Raw genomic sequence first — 21,839 nt, forward strand, 5'->3', positions numbered from 1 at the left:
CAATTAGTATATTTTATTCATTTAAGTTTCCCCTGTTTCACTATATGACAGTTCTGATCTCTCTTCACTAAAAATTAATTATATCACAGTACAGAACTCGGATAATGTTCCCGTTGATTTCTATTGAAAATAGACTCATTAAGGATTCTAAGCATATAAATTTTAGCCCCAAATAAATTTTCTCCAATTTTTGGTGATTTTCCAAAGTCAAAACAGGGGAACCCAAATTCATTCTGACCTTGTCTCACAAAATTCATTATATCTCATAATTTACAATTCAATTGCTTACATTGTTTCTTCTATGAGAAACTAGACTCAATAAGCTTTAATTCAATATTTTTTCATCCTCTAATGTGATTTTTACAATTTATGGTGATTTTTCAAAGTTAACCTACTGCTGCTGTCCAAAACTTTTTTAGTTCAAGATGTTTATTACCATTTTTCCTCTAAATTTCACAGGTCATACAATTCAGTCCTTGCTCAATTAGCCCATCTGTTAAGCTAATTTTTCTCAATTAACATTTTATTCCATCATTCTAAACTATTACACAACCTTTTAAAATCAGAATTTTAACACTAAACCTTAATTCATAACTTTTTCACAATTAGGTCCTAAAATCAATTTCTATTGAAATTACTTGATAAAATCATCAAACAACAAAATCAAAACTTCAAATTCATTTTATTTCATCATAAACAGCCAACACTTATCAATGGTATCTTTCAATTTTGTCTATAAAATCAAAAACTAATGAATTAAACACTTGGACCTAATTGTAAAAGTCACAAAAACACAAAAATCTCAAAGAAAAGGGCAAGAATTGAACTCACATATGTCAAAGTATGAAAAACCAGCAACTTTCAGACCTCCCATGGTGTTTTTGTTGAAGAAAAATGATGATATCTCTAGATTTTTCAATTTTGTCTTGTTTTATATGTTTAATTTACAAAATTTCCCATTTTACCCTTGTTTCTCCTTGTTTTTTTGCTGATTTTCTTGCCCAATCATCTAGCCCATACAATTTGGGTCCAATTGCCTTTTAAATCCATCCTTTTTAATCACTTAAACTATTTAATCACAATTTAACAAATTTTGCACTATTTTCAATTTAGTCCTTTTTAATTAATTGACTAACCAAACGTTAAAATTTTCTAATGAAACTTTAATACTAACTTAATAACACTCCATAAATATTTTTAAATATTTATAAAAATATTTATGGCTCGGTTTATGAATCCGAGGTCTCGATACTTCGTTTTTAACCCAATTTACCTGATTAATTCTTTTAAAATCGCAAAATTCACTAATTAAAAAAAATTATTTTAAGTTCGCGCTTGGCCCATAATTATTATTTATTAAAATTTCTAAACTTACTCATCGGATTTAGTGATCTCGAATCACTATTTTCGACACCACTGAAAATTTGGCTGTTATAGTCTCTACTGAGACTTCGGTATGGTGGAGAGATGTATTTGTATATGTATTTACAGTGATACCTATGGGCTTTTTCACTTTGGTACTTTAGTGTAGTGTAGTTTATCCTCTTATGAGCTACCTAGATGTGGTGCAGTTCACCTGCGTATTCGAATTAGTTTTATTAAGGTTCCATTGGGCGAAATATTGAATCAAACTTGGAAATTGGAGAAAAAATTAAACGAATTGAATTTGATAAACTCATATGATACGTGATTCAATAGAAATGGTATAGATTTGTGGATTAATGATAGAATATGACATTGAAATGAGTATATGTGAATTTGATAGAAATTTGATGATGCTTTGAGTTATGTTTATAATGATTGATGCAAATGAATACTTATGTTTATATGCTCACCTTGTTGTGGCCTTAAGTGTCATGTTTTAGCTAAATGTATGCCAAACTTTTAGTAGTTAACATGCTCACCTATGAGCAAGGTAAGTGTTGTAATTTCTATTTGCACTTACTAAACATTAAATGCTTACTATCGTTGTTTTTCCTACATGTAGATTCTCGTTTTGTGGAACTCACCAAGGCGGACTAGTGCGGATCACACCCTATCATCAAGACGGTAGAAATGTGTTTATTTTGGAACCTAAAATTGTGGCATGTATATAAGGTTTTAGTTATGTAAATGGTCATTCCCTAAATGTGAATGTCAAGGTTGAATGTGTAGCTATGGTTATGTTTGTGTTTGGCTTGATATATGGCCTAGCTATGATTAATCTTGTTCAAGAGTTATGTGCCATTTAGGCAATTGGTTCTAAAGGTTTCATATGCTTAAGTTGCATAATTGGCATAATAAGATGATTTGGTGAACTTGGTATGAAATTGCATTGTGATGGTTGTCAATATAGGTCACCAAATTTGTTTAATATGTGAAATGATAAGTTGAATTCAAAGGGGATTGAAATTGTTGCATTATGCCTACAAAGTTACAACACCACCTCATGGATGTCGCGACACTAGTTTAAAATGGTTAGAAACTTATAGTAGATTTTCTGTAAAGTCGCGACACCAACTATCGTCATCACGACATTGAATCCTGATGTCGGGACGCCAACTTGGTGAACTTTGAAAACTTTACATTTTAGTCCCTAAGTTGTAATGCATGGCTATTGTTTTGGAGGTTGCGACATCACACCCCTAATGTCGTGATTCCAATCCAAAATATTTTAAAACTTTACATTTTAGTCCTCCAATGGTCTCAAGTTATTAAAAGAGCTTTCATAAACTCGTATAAACCTCAGTACAAAATAATGTTATGATATAATGATCCTGCTAATGAATTCAAATTGTTGAATTGATGGAAATTATGTTGTGATTGAATGTAATTGCTCCGACAATGAATGTAACATCCTGTAGCTCAGACTCGGCGATCCGGTCGGGCAATAAGTGTTACAGAAACCATGTAAAGGCAGTCCAAATCAACTGTTAACTCATTTGTCGCTACTACGAGGAATTGAAGTAAGAATGCAGAATCATATAGCAATATTAGATTGCAGGGTCAAGTTATACGAAAATCAAATTGTAACGCAAGTGTTGGTGCAATGGGATAGTACAGATGATAGCCAAGCTACATGTGAGGATGAAGAGGAATTTCTGAAAAATTTTCCAGCTTGGAACCATATGGACAAGGTTCCCTTTCCAAGGAAAGGCAATGTAATAGAATTAGGGCCTGATGAGCAGCCTATTTAACAACATGTGTCAGCTCAGAATCTCACAAGAACATGTGAAAATAGAGAGCCAAAAGCATTAGGAGACTATATGCATTTTTATTAGTAACCACTAGGATTATATAAAGAGAAATGGTTGTAACAGAATGGGTATCCAAGTTGGTTATTCATTATTCTCTTTTCTTTTATCTCTTCTCTTCTTTTTCTATTCTCTGTTCTTTAATATTCTACAAATCTGAGCTAAATTGTAGGAAAGTTCCTGACAGTTTATTTGGGTAAACTACACCTAGTGTTACTAAACTATTAGTAAGTTTATGTTTTGGTCACTCAACTTTAAAAAGTTACAAAATTGTCACTAAACTATTCAAAAGTTTTGTTTAAGTATCTGAACTGTTAAGTTTTTTTAAAGTCTAGCTAACAGACTCCAAACGACAATTAAATGATCAGTATAGTGGATCAATATGCATACCTTATATCCAAGTCGATCTGACGTTAGTGTCAGAGATAGAAGAAGAAAGTTGTTTGAATTTTGGTTTACAGACTCATGATGTTTAAATTTGTTTCATGAAAAAATTGAATTGTAGAAGAGAAGGGAAAAGAGAGCTTTAATTTTGATTGGTAAAAGCGTTGCAAATAGAGAAGGACATACAACAACGATTTAATAACCTAATGACTCAAATGAAAATTTCCAAATAGTTTAGTGACCATTTTGTAACTTTTTAAAGTTGAATGACCAAAATATAAATTTATTAATAATTTAGTGACCTTAAATGTAATTTACCGTATTTGTTTTTATATTAACCAAGTAAGCATAAAAAAAAAACAAAACAGATATGTGGAAATCTTAAACACTATAAAATATTAATAAAAGTGTGCCTATAAATCATGTTAATAATTTTTAAACATATAATATTATATTTCATCTCTTATTTCGTATAACTAATAATCCATGGTCGTTAGTATCAAATCCATGTTGGTCATATTGGCTAATATGTACCATTTTGACCAATAGAGGTTGGTAAGTGCAGAGGATTCGTTATTGGGCTCGCTTCAGTAGATATCTTAAGAAATAAAAAAAATTACAACTTGATCTCTCAAAAATTTATAATTCAATTTTGCCCCCAAAATAATTTTCTAACTTCACTCCTATTTACCTTAAACCGGTATCACATAATTTAAGTATAGTTCAAATTAAAATTTCAATGTGTTTCGTTCCGCTTCGACCAATACTGGCTTATACCATTATCATGGGTTCGTACTAATTGGCACAAGATTTTGTCATTTTAATCAATTTTCTTTTTTTTTTCTTTTGTCTTAACAATTTTTATTTCTTCATAATTACATGCAAACTATAAATACATATATCAAAAGGTATTTTAAGAAGACCAATAAATTTAAAAAGATACACTGAAACATATTAACATCAACACGTATCAATAACAAAAATAAATAATACATCTATCGATACAACACAATAACCATCACCTAATCTCATGGGTGAATGTAACTAAAATGGAGAATTTTAGTTCAACCTCTTTAAGAATTATTAAATCATAAATTTATATATCGTAAATTTATACTTTAACCTTCAAAATAAAATAAATTTCTATTTAATCATTTTAAAAATGATAAAATTATAAACTAAAACACGATAAAATTATATTTTAATCTCTTAAAATACTATAATTCAATTCCAACCTCTTCTAAAATAATTTCTATATTTGCCCCTTGGCTAATCTCATTAACTTTTTTATAAAATGATGATAAGTGTGAAAGGGATTTGCATTTTTCTCATAATAATAAAGAGGATACCAAAAAGAAACCATAGAAATAGAAATTAAAAGCACAGCCAGTCCAACTTTGCTAAGGGAAAATCCAACCAAAAAAGATACAGTGGGAGTGGGTCTCCACTCACCAGCATTTCATGCCCATATTTATGGAACTTATAACCAATTCATTGACTATACCATTATCTATCCAATATTCAATGCCACCACTTTTTTAATTTTCTCCTTAAGTCAACTTCATTACATTTTGATCCTTCTTTTTTGCATGAAATTTCCACTTCAAGAAGAAAAACACTAACACCAATAGTCAAAAAGTGTGAAGGTAAATACAGTTGAAAATGAATATAAATACCTTTATACATGCATGCTCTAATTATTAACTATTGTAGAATTATTTTGCATTGAATTTAAGTAGAAGCCCACTAAGTATTTCAAGTGCTAATCAATGAAAATAATATATGTATTATTATTTGGTATATTAGAAATTTTTTTTTTTGAATAATTCTCATTATAAGTTTTGATCATATCTGCGTTTTTTTACACAATACTTAAAACTATCCATAGTCCTTTCCTTACTCATAAATAGGAGAATAATGCACTTCAATGTACTCGGACCCATATCATCTTACATTGACAATAATGCCCATACCAGTCGAGCTAAGACTCAATCAGCTGGTATATAAGAAATATTTTAATTTCAGAACTAGAGTTTAAATACTGTTTTTCCTTTCTTAATTCTTGAATTTTTTCTTTTTTTATTAACAGAACTTTGAGTGTGTGTGTATGTGTGTTTCAATGCGCATGCAAAACTTCCAATCTCTACCATTAATTGTAAAATACTCACTTAGCTTTCTTTTCTTCTATTCATAATCATAAGCTTCTTTCTCTGTTTAATTATGGTTTCAAACCCTCTACTATGTTGAAACCAGAAGTTAATCCATTTATTTTGATTTGATATAATTTAGTCTTTCAACTTTTACAATGTTATTAGTAATTTTAAATTGATAATACCATTAGTTAATTGTATTCAAAGTAATGATGTAATTTTTTAAATATAATTTTAAGTATTCAGTTGCTGTATAAATTTAGTATCGATTGAATACGATTGATTGTGTTTTTTAGGTGATCTTGATTGTGCGACCAAATAATACTTAAAATGCAATTTCACATCATCAATTTACAGAATAAATCAATAAAACTATTATCAATTTAAACCTACTGCTAACATTATAAAATTAAAGGGATCAAGTTGCACCAAATTAAAGATAAAGAATTATATCCCAAATCTCAACGTAGTAGAGGGACTAAAACCAAAATCATACTCTTTCTCTATGGGCATTTACCACATCCATTAGCTTATGTTCCCTTGAATCATCCTGGTTTCGCATTCACTTAGAAAGTTCTTAGAAATTATTATATATAAAATAAAATTGTAATGATAAATTTAAAAAAATTATAAATGGAACATATGAAAATTTTAAATTTTCACTAGTGAAATAATAAATAAAGAAACATTCATGTTCCTTATGATCACCCCATTATTTGGCTGTCGATTAGAATGGTTTAAGATGTGGGAGGATAACGACAACATTATTTGGTTTGACTTTAAATTTGACTAACTATATCCATTATCCAAAATTAATTATACTTAAATTCCATCTACCGTGAGTATGATGTGGGAGCAGAATGCGGTAGTTGATAGGGGACCCGAAGAGAGAAAGTATGAAGGAGAGACATAAAGTTTTTCTCAATACTAGGGGTAAGTATTTACAACTAAGGATGACCTATCTTTAACCTTAGGTCTTAACACATGTATGATGCAAGTTCTATCTTGGTCGGCTATTTAGGGAGCAATTTAATTCTTTAGGTAGGCAGTGACGGAATAAAGATGATTAAGTGAGATTTTATATGTAAACTATGTAAGAAAGGTTCTAATATCTGTTTTTGGCAAGGTGGACTATAGGAATTTCACATATAACGCATGCATGTTTGTAAAGGTGCCGACTTGCAAAATTGTGTTGTAACAGGATAAGGCTGATAAAACCTACTTAAGAGATATACTCATAACTAGAGTTGTTGCTCGAAAAATAGGAGGGTTTGGGAAAAAAATATAAGCCCGAAAAATAGGCTTGGGCAAAAAAAAAGGGTCAGGCCTCGGGTAAGTTTTTTTGGTTCGACCCAATCCGAATTTTCAATTAAAAAAACCTTTGCTATTTTTGTTGTTGTTTTCCCAATTTTTGCCACTGTGTTGCTACCATTTCACAATTATGTTGTACCATTTTGTTGTTAATGTTTTGATATTGTATAACAATTTTTTTATTGTTAATTTTGCTACTATTTTGGAGGCATTTTCTTGTTAAATTACACTTATTTAATGTTATTGAAGTATAAAGACTTTTTTAAATTTATTTTCAATTTGTTGGAAAGCATTTATTTTAATATTTTTAGTGTATTTGATGTATTATATTTATTAAATTTTTATATAAAAGATAAAATTAAAAAAATTTAATATGGGTTGGGTCGGGCCGAGTTTTTGTATTTTTATCTGGATTGGGCTTGTGCAAAAATTTAGACCCATTTTTCGGAACCAAGGCTAACAATTGGACCTAAAATTTTGTTAGAACCCGACCCGAGCCATGAACAACTCTACTTATAACAAATTATATGTTATTTTATTTTCTCCTATTAAAAGAAAATGTTTTGGTCTAATCACAAAAAAAAAAATATTAGATTAGTATTTATCAGGCACTATTAAGCGTTGCAACTTTGTAAACCTTTGGGCCTTCTTTTATTTGTATGCCTTTGTAAAAGGCCCAACGCATACTATTTAATCAATAAAACTCAAATAATATATTACCATAAAACAATAAAACTCAAATAATAATTTTTTTAATAATTCGAATATGCTTTTTTTGACACAATAACTAGAAGTATCCATAGCCCATTCTCAACCTATAAATACGAGAATAATGCGCTTCAACACGCTCGAACCCACAATCTTATTGTATTGACAACAATACTCATATCAATCAAATTAAAGACTCATTAAAAAACTCAAATAATATTAACCATTATTAATATACCTATAGGCGTGCAAATGGAAATTATTTTAATATAAGCATGTGTGCTAATAAAAATACAATAAATTAAAGGTATTTAACTTTTAAATAAAAATTAAGATAAATAAATATATTTGATAAATAATATTAAATGTATCCTAATTACTTTTCTCATGTTTTTCCATATTTTTATCAAAATTAAAACACCATTATCAAACTTATAAGAATATCTTGCATTAAAATATTTTATTAATTTTGAGGGATATGTTTATAATTTTTAAAAGATTAATTTTAGGGTTTTTAGTTATTTTATTTCACTGTCTAAATAAAATGTCGGGTTAATAACTTTAATAATAATTTACGGATATAAAAATATAAAAAATAATAATAAATAATTTAATTTTTTCATAAAAATACGCAATTATCTTTAAATTTATTGACAAATTAAGTTCCGATTATATTGTAATACCAACCCAAATTTACTCAATTAAATGGATATGAATAAAAGAGAATCGGAAAAAAAAATCAGAGTAATTTATCTGTAAAAAACAGATTTGATTTCTAAATATGGATTCAGCTTCGACTTTCTAACCAAAATCCAGTTATAGTCTGTTAACATCGAAGCAAAATTTAAAAAGATCTTTACCATATTGTTTTTCCTTCCTTTTAATGTCGCTTCAATTTTCTGTAAAACAAATGAGTTTACTTTTCTCGGCATCCAAACACGACTCAGAAGTCAGAACCGATCATGATGTTATCCGAGAAGCCAAAAGAGCCAATCAGCAAGCGCCAACAACTGCACCACATTTTCCATATACGAAGGTGCTTTTCAGGTAAAAAGAACAACAACGCCAATTCCATCACCATCTTCGCATCGATAAACAAGTCCTTTGTTAAATGTACCCATCAGCTCTCCAAGGTTTTATCGGTGCTTGCCCGTAAAGTAACCCCATCGTGTCGCATTAAGGGATTCGAGGTTATCGAAAAGAAAGACAAACGCCAGTTCGATTACGTCGATGTTAAAGTCGTCCGTCCCACACTTCAACTCCAATTCGAGCCATGTAGTTTTAACGTCTTGCCTCTACCGACACCGTTTCTTGTTTTACAGCGGAACTTGCTTCCACCGTTGGGACCGGATAAAAAAGGGACCATCGTGCTTGACTTGGATGAGACGTTGGTGCATTCGAGACTCGGCCCGCCTCCACCGAGGTACGATTTCGCGGTTTCGAGGGTGATGGACGGAGTGACGATTTATTTCTACGTGTTTAAACGGCCTGGGGTCGACGAGTTCTTGGAGATCATCAGCACGAAATATGAGGTCGTCGTTTTCACGGCGGGGCACAAAGCGTACGCGTCCAAGGTGATTGACACGCTCGACCCTACAGGATTGATATCGCATAGGTTTTATAGGGATTCATGCAAGCAAGTGCGGGGGAAATTCATCAAGGACTTGTCGGACATAGGGAGGGACTTGAGGAAGACTGTCATCGTCGACGATAACCCAAAGTCGTATTCGTTGCAACCGGAAAACGGGATACCGATCAAGCCGTTCTACGGCGATGAGCTTTGGGACAGGGAATTGATGAAGTTGGCCGGTTTTTTCGAGAGATGCGATGTTTTTCAAGACATGAGAGACGCTGTGAACCATTATCTTGGAGGTGCTAAAGATTAACACGAGCTCCACACTTGTTTGGTGAAGCAGTGTTTTAGAGCTTTCGACATGGGTGCCATCCTCTTCTTCGACGGTCTATGAATTAAAAAATGATGTTTTTCATCTATGATTATACAGTTTCTGAATGGTTCAAGAACAAAAGATTTTTAGGGTGATAGGAAGTCTCTCCTAGTAAGTTTCCAACCTTTAGTTGTTTATATTCATCTCTCCTTGTTATATTTTTTAATGAATTCGATCATTCTTTTATTTGATTATTTTGAGTTGTTGTGATTTTTTATATGCCTGATGATCTTAAACTTTCAAAATGTAGAAGAATGCTTTCATAAAGAGAATTGAAGAGCACGGAGATAAATTTCTTTGTTATTTATTTGGTTAATTAATTTCCCAAAAATTTGTGAAGGTTAAATCTTAATTTATAAGACTGGGGAGATATGGAAATGTCAATGCTTTTTTTTTTAATATATTAAAAAAGAGTTTTAATCCCATTCATTTAGGTATTTAAAATATTTAGATTAAATCTGTAACTTATAAAACTAAAAGATAAAAGGTAAGTCGATCGAGTGTTAGCTCAATTGGTAAGAAGTCGTGGGTTCAACTGCGTTAAAGCGCATTTTGCTCTTATTTATGAGTTGGGATGGATAATTTTAAACATCATATCAAGAAGGGCTATGGATAGTTCTATGCAAATATCTTACCATATATTTACACTAAATTCAAAAAAAAATCTATTTGTAGAAAATTTGAAAATTTTCATTTAAAGAAGATTGCAATTTTTCTTTTATTTAACTAACTAAAATTTGTTCTATGAAAAAATAGAATACATAATCTAATTATATAAACTAGACCACATCCCCTCCAATGGGTAGATCTCAAACAAAAGTAAATTGTTTGTTTTATATATGTTGGACTAATTTGACCAAACGATCAGCTTTTTGATTATCCTCTCTGGAAATGTATCAAATGCTCCACTGTTTAAATCGGGATAACACTTGATGGATCCTCCTGATCAAGGTAGAATTGGACCCTTCTGAAGAATTCTCCTGAATAGCTATAACCGCCTTAAGGCAATCAAACTAAATAAGCACATTGTCATATCCCCGTTCAATAAGAAGACTCGGTCCGTCCAAAATGCCCTATGATTCCTCATAAAGAAAATAGAACAATTTTCCAAATATCTATTAAAACAAATAATCCAAACTCCATCTCGATCACAGACTATTCCCCCTGCCATCACGTCACCAACTTCTTTTTGGATAAATGCATCTATACTCAAACATACCCAATTGTTAACTAATTCAAAAAACGGAAATTTACGTCGTGGTTCAGTCGACTTGCCCTTAGTAGTAGAGACACACTGCTTTGCCCAACTATTAATAGTTTCACTAACACTCCATGAAGCACCCTGGAAGATGAAAAGATTACGATTCTTCCAAATATACCAAGCGATGACCCCAAGAAGACATTGCCAGTCCACGTCTCCCAAGCACTAGCCATGTTGATTTTCCAAGTTTAAACCTAGCCACTCATGTAAATTTCCTGCTTAGAATCTAGATTACCATTCGACTGGGATTAACTAGTCCCGAATATTCCTCGCTGCAGGACAATCCATAATAGCATGTAGCACATCTTTAGGACTATGACCACAAACCCCACAGGCTGAATCATGTCCAAGTCCTCAGCGTGTTATTTCCACCTTGGTAAGCAGGCATTGATTGAAAGCAAGCCAAATAAAGAATCTAACCCATTGGGGTCCTTGGAGTTTTCATGGGATGCGTCACATCAGTTTTTTCAGATTCCACGATTCTTCTCGAAGCTTCTTATAGGCATTTTAAAGGGAGAAACAATCGGTCGAAATACCTCCCCAAATAATCTTGTCAACCCTGGCTGCCGGATGATGTAGAGGTATCCCAACAATCTTTCGAATTATCTCCTGTAAAAGCCAAAGACGGAAGAGATCTAGATTCCATTTGCCATCCTCAGTAACCATAACACACAAAAGGCCATCCATATCTAGAGTGGAACATCCGGGAACCATGTTAGCCAGTGGTCCCACTTTTAGGATCCATAGATCCTGCCAACATCTAATAATAGTACCATCACCTATTGAGCAATGCAATTTTTTTCGAATAAGTGACCAAGCTTTAGAAAGGGTTGTCCACGGGCCGGGAAAGAACATCTTTCCCTCAACAATGTTTATGATAATCCACTTGAAATCCCATATTTAATAACTAAAACTTCTAATTGACAACAATTCAGTTTAGTTAATTAACATTGTTTAGTTTTAGAAAGGAAATTACATTTGTTTTACCTAATTTAACTCTTAATAATTAGTTATTATATGTTATATCTATACTGAATCTTATTTCATTTATTTACTCATTACTATATATTGAAAAAACAATGCAGACATGACATTAGCATATGTTTGGCGTATCATGTTTTAGAAATAACAAAACTTAACTTGATGAATTTAACAGTTATCATTTGGTGAGGGTTTTGAATTTTAAAAAGTATAAGGACTAAAAATACTAAATTAAAGTATAAAAACTAAACCCACAACTTTCACAAAGTACAGGGATTAATAGCAAAATTTAACCTATTTTAAATGAACTAAAACTTAGTAATTAACAATATATGAAGTACTATTGCAAGTTGAAACCCCTTAATAGTTGTAGTTAACAACTTAGTTTAGGTTTGGAAAGAAAATTACATTTGTTTTTGCCTAATTTAGCTGTTAATAACTAGCACTAAGCATTAAAACAAAAACAAAAACAACCCATTGTTTATCAAAACAGAAAAGTAAAGACATCCTTTTAATCACCGAATTTGCATAGATTTCTGTAAATGTTCTTCTTCTTCGTATTTCTCTGCATAACAATTCTAACTGGGTATTGTTTAATCAATACCCAGAGCCAAAAATTATGTCATTCAAGGTAAACAAAAGGGTTCAGCTCAAGTCCACCATGCGCTACCACCGCCTCTTCCGTTGCCAACACCTCCACCGTGTCCACCACCCTCAGAGACGATCATCGTCGCTGAAAACCAAATCCTTCTCCTTCATTTCTTCCATAAGCAAGTCCATTCACAAATGCCAGTGCCGCATCCTCCAATTCTTTTCTAAGTTGGCTGCCAGCCCGAGGCGACACCAATGCTTCGTGATCCTCAGACGGGAAGAAGAACCGATCAGCTCGGAACCCAACGTCGAGCCGAGGATTAAACTCAAATTCAGCACCAGTTTCTCACCGGTTGTCCCTCGCGCTACAGCGTTGAAGGAGGAGCAGCGCCAAGCCGAAGTCCAAGTTGAAAAACATCAACATTCGCTTCCTCCATTAGTTTCAAGTAAAAAAAGGACCGTCGTCCTCGACTTGGACGAGACCTTGGTCCATTCCACAACCGGCACACCACCACCAAACTATGACTTCATGATCACACCGACCATCGAGGGTGTAACCATGAACTTCTACGTTTTGAAACGTCCTGGTGTCGATAAATTCTTGGAAGCCATAAGCAAAAAGTATGAAGTGGTGGTGTTCACAGCCGGGTTGGAGCAATACGCTTCATTGTTGCTCGACGTTTTAGACCCCAAAGGGCTGATATCGCATCGTTTATACAGAGACTCGTGCAAGCCATTGGTGAAACGAAGGTTTGCCAAGGACTTGTCAACGATAGGGAGGGACCTTGAGAACGTCGTGATCGTCGATGATAACCCGAGGTCGTATGCTTTGCAACCTGCAAATGCAATCCCCATAAAGCGATTTGTCGATGATGTTGAAGACAAGGAATTGGAGAAGCTGCTAGGGTTTTTCGAGAAGTATTGTGATGGGTTTGAGGATATGCGAGAGGCGGTGAAACAGTATTTAGGTGGTGCCAACAACACCACCAAACCGGCTCGGACATCATCGTCGTCTCGTCATCGTAGTACTAGGGATCTTTCATCAGTTATAAAATATCACCACATATGAAAAATTATATATATAGTTGTAGATAAAATGTATTTTTGTGTAAACACAGGAGATTAATTTTCGTCGAGACTTAATAAGTGGATTCAAAGGCCGCTATTAATTCAAACCAATTGCTGGTTCATTTGTAGATTAAATGCGTTTACTTTTTAATTGTGAATCAAGAAAAAGAAGTTTCTTTTTGAATGATAAGACCAAAAAAGAAAAGGTTTAAATTAAAGTGAAAGAGTTGAATCACTATTTGTGCTTAAACATGTTTTTTTTAGTTAAATTAACTCTAAATTTGCTCATTGAGTTAGACAACTGTTCTCATATCGAGGTTTTAATTTTTTTTTATCTAAGTTAGTACTTTAAACTTGACAATCGTTTTCACATCGAGGCTTGAACTTTAGACTTTTCGAGAATTAACTTGGACAAAAGAAAGTTCATGCCCAAATGTGAGAACAATTATCAAGTTTAGAGTCTAATCTGGACAAAAAAAAAGTTTCAAGCCTCAATTTAGAAAAAATTACTAAGTTCACGCTTCAAAAAGTGATTACCCTATTTCAAGTAGGTAACATTTATTAAATTATCTCAAACACACGACATAGATGAAAGAAAATTTAATTGTGATAAAAACTTGTATTTAAATCTTTTGAACGTGTTTAATCTTTAGATATATTATTTTTATTTTTTATTTAAAATTTATTATATAAAAGCATGAAAAGATAAAAGTATAATTAAAATAATTTAGTTATTATTTAAAATAAAAAGATAAATAGGTTTTTTCAATTAAATTTGCTCGATTAATTTCGACATCATGACACCAACTCGCTTAAAAACTTTAAAATAAGTATAAATTAACATTTAAAAAATAAAAAGCAATCATGAATTCTTTGGGTTTTAATATTGGTCGTATCTTCTTGTTTCATCTTTCCATTATTTTTAATATTATTAATTAATTTAAATAGTTAATACAATTAATTATTAATATTAATGTTGATTTTCTTTGAAAATATCTATTTACTCATTATGGTAATTTGATTTTTTTGTGTTAAAAGGGATATTTTTAAGAAAAATTATGTTAATATTTTAATTTTTGCTACATAATAAATGCAAATGGAACTATCAATGGCTATTACGGTTTGGCACTGTGAAACTATGCAAACAAAATAGCAAATAACATTAAGGGTTTGTTTACGCAATTCGATTTTTCTATATCTGTGGAGCTTAGCTTAGTGAGAAATTTCAGTATCCTTAGTCAACAATACAACAAGTGACTCACATTTTATCACTCTCTAAGTATAGAAACCTCACCCTTGTGCCTAAAGACTAGAACTTTCACTTCCAAGTCCTCCTCTTGAGAACTTGAGTAGTAAACACTTTCAATAATGTTTATAATACAACCTTTGCCTCAATGGCAAGATATAGTTGGCATTGTCGAGTGCCACTCATCAACTATCAACTCATTTTGCCTCGAATTAACCAAAATAGTTAATGTATTTATTATTTACATTAACTAACGTCTTATAAAAGTAGAGAAATTTAGCCCATAAGTGTTTAAGTTAATAATAAGTTACATTGTACTTTCAATAAAAGAACTCTGATTCGAGTCTTGTAGATGACTTTGTTGGAAAGAGCAACCATGAATCTCAAAATAATCTTTTATAGATCATAAAACGAACATAAAAAATATCTTAATTATACAGAAAAATTGAGAAATTTAATTATGTCAAATCGAAGTATAAGAATTAAGCCTCAAAATTGAGTTTAGCAAAAGGATCAAAACTAACATTTTACCAATATTTTTTTCTTTAAATAAGGGATAATATATTTTTTGTCCCTAAACTTCGTAATTAGGTCCACTTTGGTACTTATACTATATTTTTTTCACTTCTGTACTTAAATTTGGCAACTAGATCCATTTTGGTCATTGAACTTGAATTTCATCAAGATTTGATGAAATGACCCGTGTTCTTAAAATAGAATTACATTGGTCTCTAGCTCCAACATGTGCATATATCATAAATGCGCTTTGTTCGATTATTCATTAGTTGTATTTATATTATTTTGATTTCTATGTTGCAATTGCATGGACTTGTATTTATTTTAATATTATAATATATTTATAATGATAAAAGTAAAAAAAAAATTATATATGTAAAATTAATTAAAATGATTTTGTTACCAAATATTGTAAGATACTTATTAAGATTTGTATTAATGCATTAATTTAATAATTTTATTCATCATTCTAATACATCATAGGATAATTATGAAGATAGTTACCCACACTAATGTGACAATTTTTTTTTTTCATTTATTTGTTTCTCATAATTTTAAATTTTTACACTTTTCTTTCACCAAAACTACTACAATTCCGTTTTAAACTATGGACACTCGATAATAAAATCCAAAAATAATCAATAATCAGTAACGGGCTTTAGGGTCTACAGAATTTTAATCCAAAAAAGGTCAAATTCTATTAAAGTACCTATACTATGCGATTTTGTTAAATTTAGTCTTTCTACTATACTTTGATAATATTCTTAGTCTTCCACTTTTCAAAATATGTATTTTCAAGAACCCAACCCTTTTCTTTAATTCCACCAAATAACTCAATGTGGCTTATTTTTAAAAAAAATGATAAACTAATATATACATCTTGACATTTTATTTTACAATGAAACCATTTTTAGACAATTAAAAAATGTAAAATAAAAAAAATCAAGTTGTAGAATGTCATATCAAACCATGTTTAAAAATACATATTTTTAAAAATAAATTAAAAATATCAAATTTCAGTAGAAGGATTAAATCAGGTAAAATGTCATAATACGGGGATCTTTATAAAAATTGACCAAACAATTCCACCCTGTCGCTTTGCTAATCAATTATACCCAACGACTCAAGCTTGCACTCCGAAGCTCTCTCTTCATGACCGTTACACCGAACCAAAATTTGAAACATAACGGAGCCTCAGAGCTTCCCGTTATTACCCGAACCAAAGGGAAACCTCCGCTTTGGCTTTATGTTTTTTTAAATCTACGAACTTCTCCTATAAGCGGCTAATGATTAATCTCCATCGCCCTTTCATAATCCACAGCCCTGAAATGGTTTCCAAGATTATCAAGAAACGAACTCCGCCACGATCCATCAAGCGCCACCGCCACCACCACCGGAGAAAGACTTCTCCGGTGAAGAAGAATGGTTCGTTCTCCGTCATTGCCTCCCTCAACAAGTCCATCAAGACTTGCCGTCGTCGCATCGTGAGGCTTTTCTCGAGGTTAGCCCATATAGCAACCCCTTCCACCGCCGCCAAACGCTACCGCAATGGCTTCCAACTCCTCAAGCAAGAAGAAAACGAAGAGCAAGAAGAGTTCTGTGGGTTCGAAAGCAATTTCATCGTTCCTCGTGCTTTAGTGTTCGAGCGGTGCTTGCTTCCACCGTTGATTTCCAAGACGAAAAAGACGATCTTTCTTGACTTGGACGAGACCCTGGTGCATTCTAGCCCCGACCCTCCTCCCGAAACGTACGATTTCGTCGTACGGCCGAGCATTGAAGGCCAGGTCATGAACTTCTACGTGTCGAAACGGCCCGGCGTCGATTTTTTCCTGGAAGAAATAAGCAAGAAACACGAAGTGGTGGTTTTCACGGCGGGGCTCAAGCAATATGCTTCCCAGGTCTTGGATAAGCTCGACCCGAAGGGCTTAATATCCCACCGGCTTTATCGGGATTCTTGCAAGGAACTGAACGGGAAGTTCGTTAAAGACTTGTCTGAAATGGGGAGGGATTTAGGGAGAATTGTCATCGTCGACGATAACCCAAACGCTTACTCTCTGCAACCAGAGAACGCCGTCCCTATACGACCATTTGTGGAGGATAGTCACGATAGGGAGCTGGAGAAATTGGTGCAATTCTTTCAGTGGTGTGAACGGTTCGAGGATATGAGAGTAGCGGTCAAGCAGTATTTCAACGGTGGCGGCGCTGCTGATGATTATGGCTTTGTGCAGTTGAAGCTATGACTCTTGCAGTCTTGCTCTGCTCATAACGGTGGTTCAATTCTTTTTTTTTTCTTTCTTGTTTTCGTTTTTGAACAATAGATTTTGTTCAAGTTAGAAAAAAAAAAAAAAACCCAAAAGGCCTGCATTATGATTAGATCGAATTCCACGTCTTCATTGTTATATTCTCTTCTCTTTCTTTTTTCTTTTCCCAGATTTTTCATGTAAGATTTAAAGATCTATAACTAGTTTCAAACTTTCAAAGCACAGATTTTTAATGGCATCAAGTTCTAATGAAGTTTGAAAAGTAGGACCCTTTCCAGTGGTAAAAGGCTATTGCTCAAATCTTTAATTTTTAATTCAAGTTTATGTTTTAGCCTCTTAAAAAGAAACCCATTGTCATCATCATCATCAAAAACAGCTTACCCTCTGGTTCATAGAAAAAAAATCCCTTAGAACTATTCAATAATAATAAAATAATAAAGCACGTGGCAATTATTGAGTGATAGGTTTTGCTATCAGTTGATTATGATGAAACTTACATTTGATAACGAAAAGAAGAGAATTGGGAAGAGAGGGTGAAATTTGAAAAGCTTAGAGTTTGCTGTTCCATGATCTCTTTTTTTGTTAAAAAAAAAATGAAAGACCTGTTTTTTTTTTTCCCCTTAATATGATTATTAGTTTACAAGAAAACCTAATTAATTAAGCTTTAGAAAGATTAGGAGAGAAAACCGTAAACAAAACGTAAACAACAAAAAGGACTTCCAAGTTTCCAAGGCAACTCAAATAGTCCATCTATAAAAAAATTTCTTTAAAATTAATTGCACAAGGTAAAAAAAGCAATCTTTTTTCCTCTTTCCGGCCTCTGTTTTTGAAAAAATTCCATTATGCCCTTATTTAGCTAAAGAATTTAATTGAATTTCGATCACTTCATGGATGGCTCCAATCAAAATTCTGGGTTTTATTCCGATTCCAGAGACTCAGAAAGCCAGGTTTTGGATTCTCGGGTTTTCTATTCGACCCCAAACGAGGATACCGACTATAAGAACCCTAATTCTCTCACGGTAAGTCTTTCGAATTGTTTTTATTCATTGAATTAGTCTTAGAATCTTTGAATGGATGAGGTTTGGGATTTTGACTTTGATTTTGATTTTGTTTTCCTTCTTCCTTTTGAATGTTTTTAATTACTGATCTATTTTTTTCCATTAGAATTCGAACTTTTGGGGGATATTTCTGATTTGGGTGTTTTGCCTTTTTATTTGATGGTTGTATATTTTCTATGTTAATAATAGGATGATAAGATGGGACTTGAAAACTATGATAATGGGTTATCAGTGCCAACTAAAAGTATGGAAGAGTTGAATGATGAGGAAAAAGAATCGATGACCGGCCCTCGGAAGCCGGGAAAATACTTCTTTTACGACTCCCCACTTGTTGAGGACACCGGCGTATGGATACCGGTCTCGGTTCCGCCTATGCTAGAAAGTGATCACAAAGAGTGGAGTAGAGGTTTTCATTCCAATGGTGGTTATTTCCCAGAAGGTGACATGGGATGGGACCAGTTTCTTGGGGAAGAAGACAAGGAGTTGACAATGTGGGATGTGATAGCGGAAATGGTTCTGGCTGCCCGTGGGAAAGTACGCACTTTAACTTCCGGTGATCTTCAAAGACGTGGTATCTCATGGCTTTTATCGAGTCATTTACTTGAGCAGGCTTGGCAAGAGATGGCTCAGACACTAACCGAATCAAATTTGGGGAACATGAAGGAAATTCTTGAAGTAGAACCGCCGAAGTGGTTGGCTGACAGTGCTGCTTCTGCTTGTATGCTGTGTGGTGTGAGGTTTCACCCGATCATGTGTTCTAGACACCATTGCAGGTTTTGTGGAGGAATTTTTTGTGGCGAGTGTTCTAGAGGAAGGAGTTTAATGCCAGGAAAGTTTCGTGTTGCTGATCCACAACGTGTCTGCGATGTCTGCTGCGTGCGGCTCGAGTCTGTCCAACCATACTTGATGGACCGAGTTAGTAATGCTGCTCGGCTGCCAACTCATGACCTAACCGACTTGAGTACTTTGAGATCTTGGGTTAATTTCCCCTGGGGGCAGTCCATGGAACACGAAATCTATAAGGCAACAAATACAATTCGAGGTTATATCACTAAGGTAAGAAGTGAGCTTAATGTGAAGAGCCTGTTATTCTTCTTGTTGGTAGTTTCTCCGGACTATCATGTCTTGACTTCCTATTTTCAATGTCGGAGTGTTGAGTATAACGAAAAGAAACTATAAATTCTTACCTTTTTCCTTTTCATTGGCTAGGTTGCTTCTTTGAAACCCGAGAAATCAATTCCAGATGCCATTCTCCGAGAAGCAAAAGGCCTCGCAATAATATCTGTTGTGAAAGTTGGTGTCATGGTTATATATAATATTGGTACGGGAGTCGTGATCGCTCGTAGAGAGGATGGCTTCTGGTCACCACCCTCTGCCATTTCTTCACTCGGTGTAGGGTGGGGAGCTCAGGTGAATACTTAATCTTTGTTCTTTAACAACACATACAATAGGCGTTTCCTATTCGAAATTTGCATCCAACAAAGTCGAAAATGACTGTATGTTGTGGTTGTTTGTTGCATGTTGGAGCATCTCTGTTACGTACTGTTGAACAATTCAAATGCAAACATTGCTTGAACTTTATTATTAAACGGCAGAGCACGGGGAATTCAATTGGGATTTGCCGACAATCAGATGCAATGGACCAATCTTGTAAAATTAGGTTATTTCCCATTTTGTTTCCTAACTATTAAGGGTTACATTTTGCAGGCTGGGGGTGAACTGACCGATTTTATTATAATCTTGAGAACAAATGATGCAGTCAAGACTTTTAGTAGCAATGCACATCTTTCTTTCGGAGCTGGTTTGAGTGCTGCTGTTGGTAGTGTAGGAAGGGCTGCAGAAGCTAATTTACGAGTCGGTGATGGTGGTTGTGCCGCTTGTTATACATATAGCTGCAGTAAAGGTAAATGGATCCATTTTAGTTTCTTATTTGTCTTAGTGGGACTGCCATCGTATCATGTTGACCATTAACATAGTGTCTGTCGTCTACACACGGAAGGTCCCTGCTACTCGCCATTATAACTGATATTATGTTTGAATATGTAGGTGCTTTTTTCGGATGTTCTCTCGAAGGAAGTATCGTCACAACTCGCAGACGAGAGAATTCCCGATTCTATGGCAGCCAAACAATAACGGCATCAGATATACTTCTAGGGTCAATGCCTCAAGCACCTGCTGCTGCCATTCTCTACCATGCTCTTTCTGATCTATACAGCACACTAAGTTGAATGCCGGAAGTCAGGTTCCGAACTGATTAGCTTCAAGACTCAGTATGAAGAAGGATCCAATTCAACATGAATCTTTATGTACATTGTGTAAATCATATATATTTATGTCATCTTCCATACCATCATTCTTTACCTGTATAAGATGCAGGTACATATTGTTGAACAACGTTCAAATCATAAAAGAAAAGAAAGAACAAATATATTTGTTTAAATTATGTTGTTGGCTAATATATCCTTTTCCGATACGATGTCGGTGCATCACCAAGACTTCACCGTGGATGCTTTCCGTCCACCCACGGCCCTATTCATTTTTTTGGAATTAAAAATTTAAAATTCGAAAATTAAATTAAAATACAAGAATCTACGACATGCATACCGTAAAATCTACAAACGACTTAAAAAGAAAACACCGGACCATTTTGGCGTTTGCAAAAAAGGTAAAAGGAGAGCGTGATTATATTGTGCGGCTGCAGAGCAATAATTCACAAGGCAGCACTATAATTGCATTACCACTATCAAACCCTTTTTCTTTTCTATTTTACTTTTTCCTAATTACCATTCAACTCCAAGTCTGACTCCTGATTTCTCAGCAGCCAAATAAGTTGGAATGCAACATGAGGGTAATAGGGAAGGTAATGGAGTGGAAGGAGCCGGGATCCTTTTATCCATCTCTGTCTCGGGTTTGTAGTGAAGTCAAAAAGGGATAATATAATTTTTGGTCCCTTAACTTAGCAACTAGATCTGATTTAGTACTTTTTTTATCCATTTTGATCCTTGAACTTGGATCATGTCAAGATTTGATGATGTGATGATCAATGTTACTAGAACAGGACTGAATCGGTTGTCTGAGAATTAATCAATGTAACGGTTCGAACAAAGAGGTTGAACCGATTGACT

The 21,839-nt window shown here is 33.6% G+C and overlaps 4 protein-coding genes across 4 annotated transcripts; all 4 read left to right on the forward strand.

The window, feature by feature from the left end:
- The first annotated feature begins 8,533 nt into the window (after window positions 1-8,533).
- LOC108488267 (uncharacterized) lies at window positions 8,534-9,672 on the forward strand. Its single transcript, XM_017792556.2, has one exon. The coding sequence runs from the start codon at window positions 8,749-8,751 to the stop codon at window positions 9,670-9,672; it is 924 nt and encodes a 307-aa protein (XP_017648045.1). The 5' UTR covers window positions 8,534-8,748.
- Window positions 9,673-12,635: 2,963 nt separating this feature from the next.
- LOC108488268 (uncharacterized) lies at window positions 12,636-13,634 on the forward strand. The gene is made up of 2 exons (XM_053019934.1): window positions 12,636-12,903; window positions 12,988-13,634. Exons 1-2 carry the CDS (start codon window positions 12,636-12,638, stop codon window positions 13,632-13,634), a joined length of 915 nt encoding a protein of 304 aa, XP_052875894.1.
- A 3,047-nt stretch (window positions 13,635-16,681) lies between these two features.
- Window positions 16,682-17,878, forward strand: LOC108487113 (uncharacterized). Its single transcript, XM_017791354.2, has one exon. It carries the CDS (start codon window positions 16,682-16,684, stop codon window positions 17,633-17,635), a length of 954 nt encoding a protein of 317 aa, XP_017646843.1. The 3' UTR covers window positions 17,636-17,878.
- A 143-nt stretch (window positions 17,879-18,021) lies between these two features.
- On the forward strand, window positions 18,022-21,154 carry LOC108487112 (uncharacterized). Its single transcript, XM_017791352.2, has 5 exons — window positions 18,022-18,675; window positions 18,904-19,770; window positions 19,924-20,124; window positions 20,422-20,617; window positions 20,761-21,154. Exons 1-5 carry the CDS (start codon window positions 18,544-18,546, stop codon window positions 20,940-20,942), a joined length of 1,578 nt encoding a protein of 525 aa, XP_017646841.1. The 5' UTR covers window positions 18,022-18,543; the 3' UTR covers window positions 20,943-21,154.
- The last annotated feature ends 685 nt before the right edge of the window (window positions 21,155-21,839 follow it).

Source organism: Gossypium arboreum, chromosome 10, assembly GCF_025698485.1.
Source record: "Gossypium arboreum isolate Shixiya-1 chromosome 10, ASM2569848v2, whole genome shotgun sequence".
NCBI lineage: Eukaryota > Viridiplantae > Streptophyta > Magnoliopsida > Malvales > Malvaceae > Gossypium > Gossypium arboreum.

What these genes read in the sequence shown, in the direction of transcription:
- LOC108488267 (XM_017792556.2), top strand. Translation starts at nt 8,749, where the DNA reads ATGATGTTATCCGAGAAGCCAAAAGAGCCAATCAGCAAGCGCCAACAA.
- LOC108488268 (XM_053019934.1), top strand. Translation starts at nt 12,636, where the DNA reads ATGCGCTACCACCGCCTCTTCCGTTGCCAACACCTCCACCGTGTCCAC. An exon ending in GATTAAACTCAAATTCAGCA is followed by an intron (nt 12,904 to 12,987) that starts CCAGTTTCTCAC and finishes AAAAACATCAAC; the next exon opens with ATTCGCTTCCTCCATTAGTT.
- LOC108487113 (XM_017791354.2), top strand. Translation starts at nt 16,682, where the DNA reads ATGATTAATCTCCATCGCCCTTTCATAATCCACAGCCCTGAAATGGTT.
- LOC108487112 (XM_017791352.2), top strand. Translation starts at nt 18,544, where the DNA reads ATGGATGGCTCCAATCAAAATTCTGGGTTTTATTCCGATTCCAGAGAC. An exon ending in GTGTAGGGTGGGGAGCTCAG is followed by an intron (nt 20,125 to 20,421) that starts GTGAATACTTAA and finishes TACATTTTGCAG; the next exon opens with GCTGGGGGTGAACTGACCGA. An exon ending in TACATATAGCTGCAGTAAAG is followed by an intron (nt 20,618 to 20,760) that starts GTAAATGGATCC and finishes TTGAATATGTAG; the next exon opens with GTGCTTTTTTCGGATGTTCT.